General features: G+C 39.2%; 1 protein-coding gene across 2 annotated transcripts in view; it reads right to left on the bottom strand.

Moving 5' to 3' along the window:
* The window catches only part of DEPDC1B (DEP domain containing 1B), a 172,229-nt gene that overhangs the window by 45,328 nt on the left and 114,329 nt on the right, over positions 1–12,572 (bottom strand). For both annotated transcript variants that reach the window (XM_055555177.1, XM_055555176.1), the window contains 3 exons: positions 9,023–9,158; positions 4,672–4,799; positions 1,294–1,424 (listed from right to left, as the gene is read on the bottom strand). In XM_055555177.1, the coding sequence (XP_055411152.1) occupies positions 1,294–1,424; positions 4,672–4,799; positions 9,023–9,158 (395 nt within the window). The remainder of the gene's footprint in view (positions 1–1,293; positions 1,425–4,671; positions 4,800–9,022; positions 9,159–12,572) is intronic.

Genomic DNA, 12,572 nt, shown 5'->3' with positions numbered 1-12,572 from the left:
CTGAGGTTATTGATATTTCTCCCGGCAATCTTGATTCCAGCTTGTGTTTCCTCCAGCCCAGAGTTTCTCATGATGTACTCTGCATAGAAGTTAAATAAGCAGGGTGACAATATACAGCCTTGACGTACTCCTTTTCCTATTTGAACCAGTCTGTTGTTCCATGTCCACTTCTAACTGTTGCTTCCTGACCTGCATATAGGTTTCTCAAGAGGCAGGTCAGGTGGTCTGGTATTCCCATCTCCTTCAGAATTTTCCACAGTTTATTGTGATCCATAGTCAAAGGTTTTGGCATAGTCAATAAAGCAGAAATGGATGTTTTTCTGGAACTGTCTTGCTTTTTTGATGATCCAGCAGATGATGGCAATTTGATCTCTGGTTCCTCTGCCTCTTCTAAAACCAGCTTAAACATCTGGAAGTTCACAGTTCACGTATTGCTGAAGCCTGGCTTGGAGAATTTTAAGCCATTACTTTACTAGCATGTGAGATGAGTGCAATTGTGTGGTAGTTTGAGCATTCTTTGGCATTGCCTTTCTTTGGGATTGGAATGAAAACGGACCTTTTCCAGTCCTGTGGCCACTGGTGAGTCTTCCAAATTTGCCGGCATGTTGAGTGCAGCACTTTCACAGCATCCAATGTGGATCCATGTCTTATTTAGGGGAAGGAATTTTTAAATCAGTCTGGGGACTCTGGCTCACTACAGTTACAAGCACTTTATTTTTCTTAATCAAAAACCAGGACAGGGAGTTGCTAAATGTTTATTTTTCCCAATTTGTAAACTGGCTTGGAGTAAAAAGGTATAAAAAAATTAAAGCACCTTCAACATCTAAAAAACTACCTTTGTTAAAAAAAAGGGGGGGGGGGGATGATATAAACCAAGACTATCCCAGAAAATCTGACACAAAGACACCATAATGAAAAGGTCGATGAGAGCTCTGAAAATCAGGCCCCAGGCCCACCTAAAAGTTGACTCAAAGAATCTATTAGGCATTAAACTTACCCACTTCTCAGGGATTTTCTGGGGATGATAAAGAACCACTTTATACTACCACGTGGCTACCACTGAACTAGCCTCTAGATGGATATGGCTTAGACCTTCACTCCTGGGTATTCATCTTCCTACGATATTTTCTGAATACAAACAATTAGTATAAAGGTCTTTGGAAGTAAACTAAAGCTATACATAATAAGCAGGTAAACTTATGTAGAGTTTACGGAAAGGTCAAATAGAAGCAGATGGACCTGTACAGCCATATACTAGGTCAACTGAGAACAAAATGGCTTTTATGCACTTACTTGACTTGTCATCAAGGATAACAACTCCTTGCTTGCTCACACTGTATACATTATGGATGATGAACTTGGAGTTGACAAGTTTAATGTCTACAACTTCTTCTAAGGAATCCAGGCCAAGGATTTTCTGTAAACTAAAAAGATAAACAATGATTATATTAATTACTTTTTAAAAATCATCTGCCCAAGACCCAGCACTATAGAAGACCTTTAAACTGGGCTGTTTTCATGTGTTTCACCTGATTTTTATGGGGCAAAAAGGCCAGACATTGAGTATATAAAACAAACTTAAAAGAGACCCTTTTGTCATTAATGTACTACTTCACTAATTTAAAAGCATAACATACTGAATGTCAAGAAAATTATTTTTTAACTTAAATATTATAATAACAAAAACTAGCTTAACCAATGATAAGAAACTGCTACAAGTATATCTTTATAAAATTTCTTTTAAAAAACCTGCTATCACATTGTTAACTTTAGTTACCTACTGTATATCATACATCTAGAAGACCAAATTTTCCATTATATATTTCATTAAGCTTAAGATTTCAGTGTAACTAGAAAGTTTAAAAACTTTACAACACTAATTATTAGATAAATGCAAATCAAAACAAGTCACCACCTCACACACTAGTCAGAATGACCATCATCAAAAAGTCTACAAATAATAAATGCTATGGAGGGTGTGGAGAAAAGGAAACCTTCCTCTACTGTAAATGGGAATGTAAATTGGTGCAGTCACTATGGAAACAGGATGGAAGTTCCTTAAAAAACTGAAAATAGAGTTACCATATGATCCAGCAATCCACTCCTGGGCTTATATTCAGAATAGATGAAAACTCTAGTTCAAAAAGATATATGCACCCCAAGGTTCACTGCAGCAATATTTACAACAGCCAAGACATGGAAGTAACCTAAGTGTCCATCGACATAAGAATGGATAAAGATGCGGTACATATACACAAGGGAATATTACTCAGCCATAAGAAAGAATAAAATACAGATATTTGCAGCAACATGGATAGACCTATAGACTACCACACTAACAGAAGTGAGACAGAGAAAAATAATTACATGATATCCCTTACATGTGGAATCTAAAAAAATAATACAAATCAACTTATTTACAAAACAAAAATAGACTCACAGACATAGAAACAGACCTATGGTTACCAAAGGATAAAGGTAACTTCCAGAAAGTTAGAGATACCGAGGGAACATTTCATGCAAAGATGGGCTCAATAAAAGACAGAAATGGTATGGACCTAACAGTAGCAGAAGATATTAAGAAGAGGTGGCAAGAACACACAGAAGAACAGTACAAAAAAGATCTTTACAACCTAGATAATCACGATGGTGTGATCACTCACCTAGAGCCAGACATCCTGGAATGTAAAGTCGAGTGGGCCTTAGAAAGTATCACTACGAACAAAGCTAGTGGAGGTGATGGAATTCTAGTTGAGCTATTTCAAATCCTAAAAGATGATGCTGTGAAAGTGCTGCATTCAATATGTCAGCCAATTTGGAAAACTCCAGTCCTGGCCACAGGACTAGAAAAAGGTCAGTTTTCATTCTACTCCCAAAGAAAGGCAATGCCAAAGAATGCTCAATCTACTGCACAACTGCACTCATCTCACATGCTAGTAATGCTTAAAATTCTCCAAGCCAGGCTTCAGCAATACATGAACTGTGAACTTCCAGATGTTCAAGCTGGTTTTAGAAAAGGCAGAGGAACCAGAGATCAAATTGCCAACATCCGCTGGATCATCAAAAAAGCAAGACCATTCCAGAAAAACATCTATTTCTGCTTTATTGACTATGCCAAAGCCTTTGACTGTGTGGATCACAATAAACTGTGGAAAATTCTGAAGGAGATGGGACTACCAGACCACCTGACCTGCCTCTTGAGAAACCTATATGCAGGTCAGGAAGCAACAGTTAGAACTGGATATGGAACAACAGACTAGTTCCAAATAGGAGTACATCAAGGCCGTATATTGTCACCCTGCTTATTTAACTTATATGCGGAGTACATCATGAGAAACCCTGGGCTGGAGGAAACACAAGCTGGAATCAAAATTGCTGGGAGAAATATCAATAACCTCAGACATGCAGGTGACACCACCCTCATGGCAGAAAGTGAAGAACTAAAGAGCCTCTTAATGAAAGTGAAAAAGGAGAGTGAAAAAGTTGGCTTAAAGCTCAACATTCAGAAAACTAAAATCATGGCATCCGGTCCCATCACTTCATGGCAAATAGACGGGGAAATAGTGGAAACAGTGGCTGACTTTATTTTTCTGGGCTCCAAAATCACTGCAGATGGTGATTGCAGCCATGAAATTAAAAGATGCTTACTCCTTGGAAGGAAAGTTATGACCAACATAGATAGCATATTAAAAAGCAAAACCTTGTCAACAAAGGTCTGTCTAGTCAAAGCTATGATTTTTCCAGTAGTCATGTATGGATGTGAAAGTTGGACTATGAAGAAAGCTGAGCGCCAAAGAATTGATGCTTTTGAACTGTGGTATTGGAGAAGACTCTTGAGAGTCCCTTGGACTGCAAGGAGATCCAACCAGTCCATCCTAAAGGAGATCAGTCTTGGGTATTCATTGGAAGGACTGATGCTGAAGCTGAAACTGCAATATTTTGGCCACCTCGTGCGAAGAATTGACTCATTGGAAAAGACCCTGGTGCTGGGAAAGATTGAGGGCAGGAGGAGAAGGGGACGACAGAGGATGAGATGGTTGGATGGCATCACCAACTCAAAGAACATGGGTTTGGGAAGACTCTGGCAGTTGATGATGGACAGGGAGGCCTGGCGTGCTGCGATTCATGGGGTCGCAGAGTTGGACACAACTGAGTGACTGAACTGCACTGAAAGGATAAACGCCAGGAGGAGGGATAAATTAGGAGTATGGGATTAACAGACATATACCACTATATACAATATAGATAAACAACAAGGATTTACTGTAAAACATAGTATATTGAACTATATTCAATATCTTGTACTAACCTATAATGGAAAAGAATCTGAAGTTGTACACCTGAAACTAACACAATATTATAAATCAACTACAGTTAAATTTTTAAAAATAAAAATATTTAACCAGTAGATATTTTTGGTCCTGTGGGCAAAAAAAAAAAAGAACTTTTAAAGTTCTATTTTTAATTAGTATATAAATGATAATAGAAAATTCCCTGAATTCAGTTAAGGTCTGCTTGCTAAGCAGGATAGGTACAAATAACGCACTCAAAAGTTGAGATTTTTATACACAGTTTCAGAAAATTAAGTATGCAGAGAGTAGCAGAGAAGCAAAACAGAAAAAAAAAAAAAAAAAACAATATAAAGTTCTCATTAATATCACATGCACATACTATGATAATGTCATCGACTTCCAGATCTCTTCTACATTGGCCTCTGTCAGCTGTCTGCGGTGGACAAGACGGCAAGCCGGCACCTCTCCAATAGCAATACTGTGACGCTTGTACCACATCTCAGGATTCTAATTGGGGGTGAGGTAGTGGAGAAAGACAGAAAGAGAGAACAAACATTTCAGTAGACAGTGGTATGATCTTATAAAAACGTCTTTGATTTGGTTCTTTTTAAACTTGATGTAAATAATCATTTTAAATATAAACTAACTTTCTTTGCATGGACTACAGAGTAATAAAGCATAACTCGTAAAAATCAGATCAGATCATAAATGAATAGTAAAGAATTGCCAAAGGCAATGGCACCCCACTCCAGTATTCTTGCCTGGAAAATCCCATGGACAGAGGAGCCTGATAGGCTGCAGTCCATGGGGTCGCTAAGAGTCGGGCATGACTGAGTGACTTTACTTTCACTTTTCACTTTCCTGCATTGGAGAAGGAAATGGCAACCCATTCCAGTGTTCTTGCCTGGAGAATCCCTGGGACAGAGGAGCCTGGTGGGCTGCCGTCTATGGGGTCGCACAGAGTCGGACACGACTGAAGCGACTTAGCAGCAGCAGCAGCCAAAGAACTATAGCAATAATCATGACATTAGCTATTTTCTCCTGTGGGAGTGCCAACTAATCAGTGAAGTAGCAGTGATAAAATTTCATTAATTCAAAATTAACTTGAGGAATATCAATCCAAATTCACACACTATTCAAATTAAGTGACTGCTTACAATAACATTAAAATCTATTACTTTCAAAAACTCTTTTAAAAAAAAAAGAAAAGATCAAGTAAATACAATGTTAGATAGCAGTCCTGAGATCTTAGACATCTGAAGAAGGCAGGAAAAACAAGAGCTCTACAAGGACATCTGGATATGACCAGGAAGAAAATTAAAGTCCAAAGAGGTTAAGTAATTTGCTCAAACTCACACTGCTTTAACACTTCAATATTCTTAGCATCTCCCTTCTCACATTTAGGCTACTAGACAGAAGTCTTAAAACTCCCTTTTGGTAATCACAGAGAGGAACTTATGAACTTTTAAAGGCAAAACATATAAGAAGTCATCTACAAAGTGCTTTTTTTTATAAAAGGTTGGAAAGTTGTTCTTTGATATGGTTTTGGGGTTTGTTTTTGAGAAGTACTGAACTGCAAAAGAAACCTGAAGATCATGTGGATTTGTACTTTTTTTAAAACTATCTAAATTAGGTGTTCTCTTTTGAAGGCAGGAGTGTCAGTTGTTGCATTTGCCTAGCAAATTCACTTCCAAAAGTTATCTTAAACAAATATTCAATTATTTATCTGTAAAGATACTGCTAATTAAATTGTTTACACATAGAACGAAAAAGTTGAAAACATGTTATAATACATATCTAACCATGAAGGACTGGATAAATAAACTATAGTACTTTACAGACAAGATGCAGATATTAAAAATGATGAATGTCTAATAACATTAAAAAATTGACACAATACACTGTTCTAAGTGAAGAATATAGGCAACCAAAACAGCACAGCATGATCTCATTACAGTGTTAAAACATGCATAGCAGTGGGAGCTCAACATGTCTATGTGCCACCCCAGACAGATAGATATCCTTGCTGGGCAGGACAGGTGTGCCCCCGGAGCAGGGCATGGTGCCCCACAGCCTGCACCAGGGGGTCATGTCCCCCCCACCCCCACAAAGCCTCATAACCAAGCAGAATTTCATGCTGATGAAGCAGCAGGCCATGGGGGGTAAGGTCTACAGCCAGCCCCTAGACATGCGCTCCCCACAGGGCTCCCTCCTGGGCCTCCCGCCCCAGCAAAACCTCATGATTTTCCACCACCTGCGGCAGCGCAGTGTGTCTCTGGACAACCAGATGGGCTACATCCCAGAGCCGGGTGGCATGGTCAACCTGCCCTTCTAGCAGGCCCCGTGAGGGGCTGGACCTGGGGCCATATTGCAAATATGACAACCTTTAAAAAAATGCATAGAGAAAAAATAAAAGAGTTAATATTCATTCTCTCTGGATGACATTATGAGTAATTTTTTTCTTTTGTCTCTATCTATGAACAACTCTATTAATAACAGCAATAACAATTAACAGTTTTCCAAAGTCTGTGTGCCAGACACTCTTGTAAACACACTATAGATATGACGTCACTTGAGTCTTATAACCATCTTACCCCAGGGGGTGTTATCATCCCACTTTCACCAAAAAGAAAACTTAGACACAGACACAGCAAATGAAACAGAGAAACAAGCTTTCATAGCTAATAAACGAAAAACCAAGATTCAAACCCAGCAGTCTGCTTCCAGAGCTCTCTCTCTACCTGCTGCCTGTCAGTAAACACAAGAAACTGTTTTATTTGCTGCACCTCATTTTATTTTATGTAATGGTTGGGCAGGAGAGAGGACAGGACAGAACAAAAACAAACCAATAGGAAAAGTGGAGGCAGAGATAGAAAGAGGGAAAGTAAGATAAAAAAAAAAAAGGAAGACGAACTCAAGTCCTTTAAGAAAGATGGACTGTTTCTCTGTTGACCACTAACATCATCAATCTAACGACTGCATTGAGGCCCAACCGAGGAAACAGATCCTGCTCTGCCATTTTTCCTCTGGACACTTCACAAGAAGCAGAGTCCAAGCATTAGAGGAACTGGAACAAGTGAGGAGCTCAAACCTCCACCACTTAATTTAAGGTTAAGGCAAGAAAAGACAAGAGCAAGGTTATCAGAAATATACAGATAATCAGGGACATGACAAGCTATGGAGGGGATGGGTGATGAATCAGAGTCACTGGCAGATGACTTCAGGGTTGCTGAAAATGAGAAACTGAAAATGGACGAGAGAAGAGAGAAGACACTGTCTTCTTCATTGGCGCATGAAAGTGACTAATGCGCAGCTGGTCTTCCTAGAGGTTCACAGAACCAAAAGAGCAGAAAAGGGAAGTTACTATATTGATGACATATATACACATTAGTTTAATATGAGGTTCTCCCTGTTTTATATAAACACCACTAGATGATCTTACAATGAAAAAACATCTGCTGAATAACCACTCTACTGATTGGGGTCATATTAGGTGTTTAAATACAAATGTTTTTTAAAAAACAAACCTGATTTCATGGAGCTTATATTTTAATTTTCTCAAGCACAGAAACTATCAGCTAGAGCTTAATTAACTTCTCCTCATTAGTAATGAATTAAATAATCCTCAAATACACTTTGTGCTCACTCTTTCAGAGCAGTCCCTCCTAATCACCTATCACTGTATGAGCTCTTCTGGAGGAAAAACTATATCACATTCAACTGCATCTGCAGAACCTGGCACAGTGCATGGCACACAGCAAACACTCAATAAATGTTCACTGAATGAATAAATTAATGACTTTCAAATATGACCTTTCATCTAACTTCCAAGGCCATTACCTCCCTCTGCCTGTTAGACATTTCCATATAATATCACCTACCTTTATCATCAAACATAATTAAAACTACATTCATCACTGTCCCTGACAAATCTGCAAGTCCATAGGGAGTCCCCATTTCTGTCACTGGTCTCACTTCTGAATTACTTCTGATAAAGGCTAAGCTGCTTAATTATTCTTTCCAAACTGAGATACAGTATAACCACATTTAATCTCATTGCCTAAAAATGTTTACAACACACCTCTGCAAATGTAGGAACTGGACACCTAGTCCTATAAGACTAAATTAACTTAAAACATGGTTGTTAGTACAATTCTTAAAAAAAAATTGCCTATAGAAGTTTTTGTCTATATTTTATTTTTTAGCATTATCTCAATCTTAGTAGTTTTCTATTGGGGATATTTCAAGAGAAAAGTACGCCCCCAAAAAGGCAGTTTATTCTACAATGTGCTTAGGTTTCTCCAAACTATACCTTTGTTCATATTATCAGAGCTCGCTCCACAATTCTCCATGTCTCAACCTTCACACTTTCAACTGGTAATAATTATAACAAAGTTCAGGAAGAGGAGACAAAAAAGGAATTGAGGAAATTACGGAATAGAAAAGAAAAGGAAATTATAAGGGAGTTTTATGAGAAACCTGCTCAGTCTAAATGTATGAAAACGGCTACCACCTATTCGGTCAAAGTGTCAATGGGCAAGAGTGAAAAAACGCAAAAGCCAATCTTCTTGTGCTACCGGTCTCTCAGCTATTGACAGCTACTGTTTTAAAGTCCTTTCACACCACTATTTCCAAGGGACCAACAAAAAAAACTGGACTAAGCCTAATGGTTCACAGACTTTTTCTAACTCTCCTGCTGCTAGTCCACCGGCTTCTATAATGGCACTTACCATCACAAGTGGCCTCACTGGGATGTTCTCTTGTGAAGTGCCTGGTGGGGGATCATTCCATTTTGGAAATTCAATAACATCCTTTTGATATGGGGGCCTCTTTGGATAAGGCTTCAGGGGTGAAGAAGGAGGAAATCTAAAAACCAAGAAGAAAATTTCTATTATTGCAGTCAGTGGGAAACACAGATATTTAACAGTAATCCCCACTTCTTGTACCCTTGAGAATTTATATAATTCCAAACTTTGGATAATCAATTCATACTTAAATCATTACACACATCTAATTACCCAACAACATATGATTTTTAAAAAACATCCATCCATTACGTCCATCAAACAACCTTTATGAAGAAAAAACAGAAGTCAAACATGTGACACATTTTTAAATAAATAAACCTTGGTCTGTCACTTGATTTTCATGATTAAAGATGCTTTTAATGGAACCCTAACCCTAGAAAGTCATTTCTTTCACCCAGCTCAAAACCCTTACTGCCATCTAACTCCAGCTGAAATTTTTAGCTGGTAAGTATGCAAGTAAGTCTCCCTGCTAGCTCAGATGGTAAAGAATCTGCCTGCAGTGCAGGAGACGTGGGTTCAGTCCCTGGGCTGGGAAGATCCCCGAGAGGAGGGCATGGCAACCCTCTCCAGTATTCTTGCCTGGAGAATCTCCATGGACAGAGGAGCCTAAAAGCTACAAGTCCATGGGGTCGCAAAGAGTCAGACACAACTGAGCGACTAAGCACACGTGCACGCTGAAATTACTGATAGATAAAACTTAAGTAATACTTGCTGACGAGATGAACATTAGAACAAAAGTCATCTGGCCTAATATTTATTTTCATAACTATTTCTAATAAAGATTAACCCTCCTTTCCTTGAATATCTAACACTTCACACTGAGATTGAAGCTACAGTCTCAAATTTCATCTTGGAGGAGACAGAAAGCTTCCCAGTATCCTGTGCTGTGCTTAGTCTCTCAGTCCAACCTTCTGAGACCCCTCAGACTGCAGCCGGCCAGGCTCCTCTGCCCATGGGGATTCTCCAGTCAGGAATACTGGAGTGGGTTGCCTTGCCCTCCTCCAGGTCCCAGTATCCTTATTCTGCCATTTATACCCCTTCTCTGCTTTTATCCACCCTAGGTATCATCACTCCATGGACAAATACATAGAAGTCTAAATACAATCTGACTCTCTTTAAACTGGTCTAGGGCATACCTGATACACAACAACAGAGGCAATTAAATATATATTTATCTCAGAGCGTCTTTTTCTGTTAGCTTCCTAGAGAAGGATATATTGTACTGCATTGAAAAAGTAACATAAGAACTCTAGTTCTTAAAAGTTGACATAGAAATCAATAGGTAAAGACTTCTATTTTTAATTTTTATTTATGTAAGCCAAACTAAAGGTTTAAAATCTTGTCCATGATATCCATAAACAAGAAATCCAAATAAAACATAAAGATACTATTCATAAGGCAACTGCAGAAATAAGGAAATTTTAACTGTCTACAGTTTGCAAGGAAAGTCTCTATCAAGGTAAGCCAGAAGAATTATAAATAATAAGAGTACTATGGAGAAACATTTCAAAAACAGTCACAATAGACTTCAAAAAGGATGACTAACACCCACTCCAGTACTTTTGCCTAGAAAATCCCATGGACGGAGGAGCCTGGTATGCTGCAGTCCATGGGGTCATGAAGAGTCAGACACGACTGAGCGACTTCACTTTCACTTTTCACTTTCATGCATTGGAGAAGGAAATGGCAACCCACTCCAGTGTTCTTGCCTGGAGAATCCCAGGGAGAGGAGAGCCTGGTGGGCTATTGTCTATGGGGTCGCACAGAGTCGGACACAACTGTAGCAACTTAGCAGCAGCAGCAGCAACAGAGAGTAGTTGAGTTCCATCTTTTGAAAAGAACACCCAAAAACCGCACTTTATTTGAAAAGTCAGTTTTGAGTAAGGAAAAAAATGAGATCTGGAAATTATTAGATCAAACTAAAGATAAACTGAAAGATAGCTTAAATTTTTGGTAATCAAGTTACCAAGGCAGGTAGTTTCAATTACAAATTATAAATTAAATGAATCTCTAAAACTGGTGAAAGTTATTCTGCTTTGTAAGTAAAGGCTGGCTTGCTGCTGCTGCTAAGTCACATCAGTCGTGTCCGACTCTGTGCGACCCCATAGATGGCAGCCCACCAGGCTCCCCCGTCCCTGGGATTCTCCAGGCAAGAACACTGGAGTGGGCTGCCATTTCCTTCTCCAATGCATGAAAGTGAAAAGTGAAAGGGAAGTTGCTCAGTCGTGTCCGACTCTTTGCGACCCCATGGACTGCAGCCCACCAGGCTCCTCTGTCCATGGGGTTTTCCAGGCAAGAGTAGTGGAGTGGGGTGCCATCGCCTTCTCCAAAAGGCTGGCTTACCACAGTCCAATCCTATTTCTTAGAAGCCAACAATCACATCCAAAATATAGCAAGTGTGTGCACACACATGCAAACAAATACACACAAACTCTCACATTCATATATATATATGCATGCACGCATGCTAAGTCACTTCAGTAGTGTCCCAACTCTTTGCAACCCAATGGACTGTAGTCTGCCAGGCTCCTCTGTCCATGGGATTCTCCAGGCAAAAATACTGGAGTGGGTCGCCATGCCCTCCTCAAGGGGATCTTTTCAACTTAGGGATCAAAAGTCTATCTTTTATGTCTCCTGCATTGGCAGGAGGGTTCTTTACCACTGGTGCCACCTGGGAAGGCCTGACATACATATAATAATTCCAGGGAATTCACAGATCACCCAACTCTCAGTCCTTTAAAAATTAAACATAATCCCTACTCCCATTCCATCACTCAAATCCACTGCTTACTTCTTTTCTCCATTCCCTCACTATAGTATGAAAAGTATAAACTTGAGTTCCAGCCTTGGCTCTCTCACAAATTGTCTGTTTTTCCTTTGGAAAGTGAGTGTCTCTAAATCATAGCTTTTTCACTTTTAAATAAAGGAATTAAATTGGATGATCCATACGTTTCCTCCTAGGTTCAAAATATGTTGCTTGTCTTCCCACACTCAGAAAAAAAATATCTTCCCTGGACCAAGGCAACCTTTCTTATGTGGAGAACTGTGACCAAAGAGATACCAGGGAGTCACCTTCTTCCCCTGCCCTGACAAGATGAGGTCTGCGCTACAACATCTGCAGCTATTAACATCAGTAGCTGATGCAGTTACCGTCATACCTGACTGGCAATCTGGCAAGAGACAAAATGCAGAAGAGCTCCCTCTAGTGGACTACTTGTATTTTGAGTATTCAAAGTTTTCAATTTCTAACATTTTAATCTTGTCATCTGGGGCTTGAAAACCTGTTAGAGATGATCTATTCAAATGTCACATTTTTCACTTAGGGAAATTAAGGCCCAAAAGAGGAACACAACTTATTACAAGCCTCGCAGCTAACTGGCCAAGAGAGTAAATCTTGCACAAAAGATTTGCAAACCTTTTAATAAGAAAATTATAAAGTTTTATTAAAAGGTATCAAAGAATCGACAGAAAT

Source organism: Bubalus kerabau, chromosome 18 (genome assembly GCF_029407905.1).
Source record: "Bubalus kerabau isolate K-KA32 ecotype Philippines breed swamp buffalo chromosome 18, PCC_UOA_SB_1v2, whole genome shotgun sequence".
NCBI classification, from domain to species: domain Eukaryota; kingdom Metazoa; phylum Chordata; class Mammalia; order Artiodactyla; family Bovidae; genus Bubalus; species Bubalus kerabau.
The sequence above is the reverse complement of the archived record's forward strand: the minus strand, read 5'-3'. Positions and strand labels throughout refer to the sequence as shown.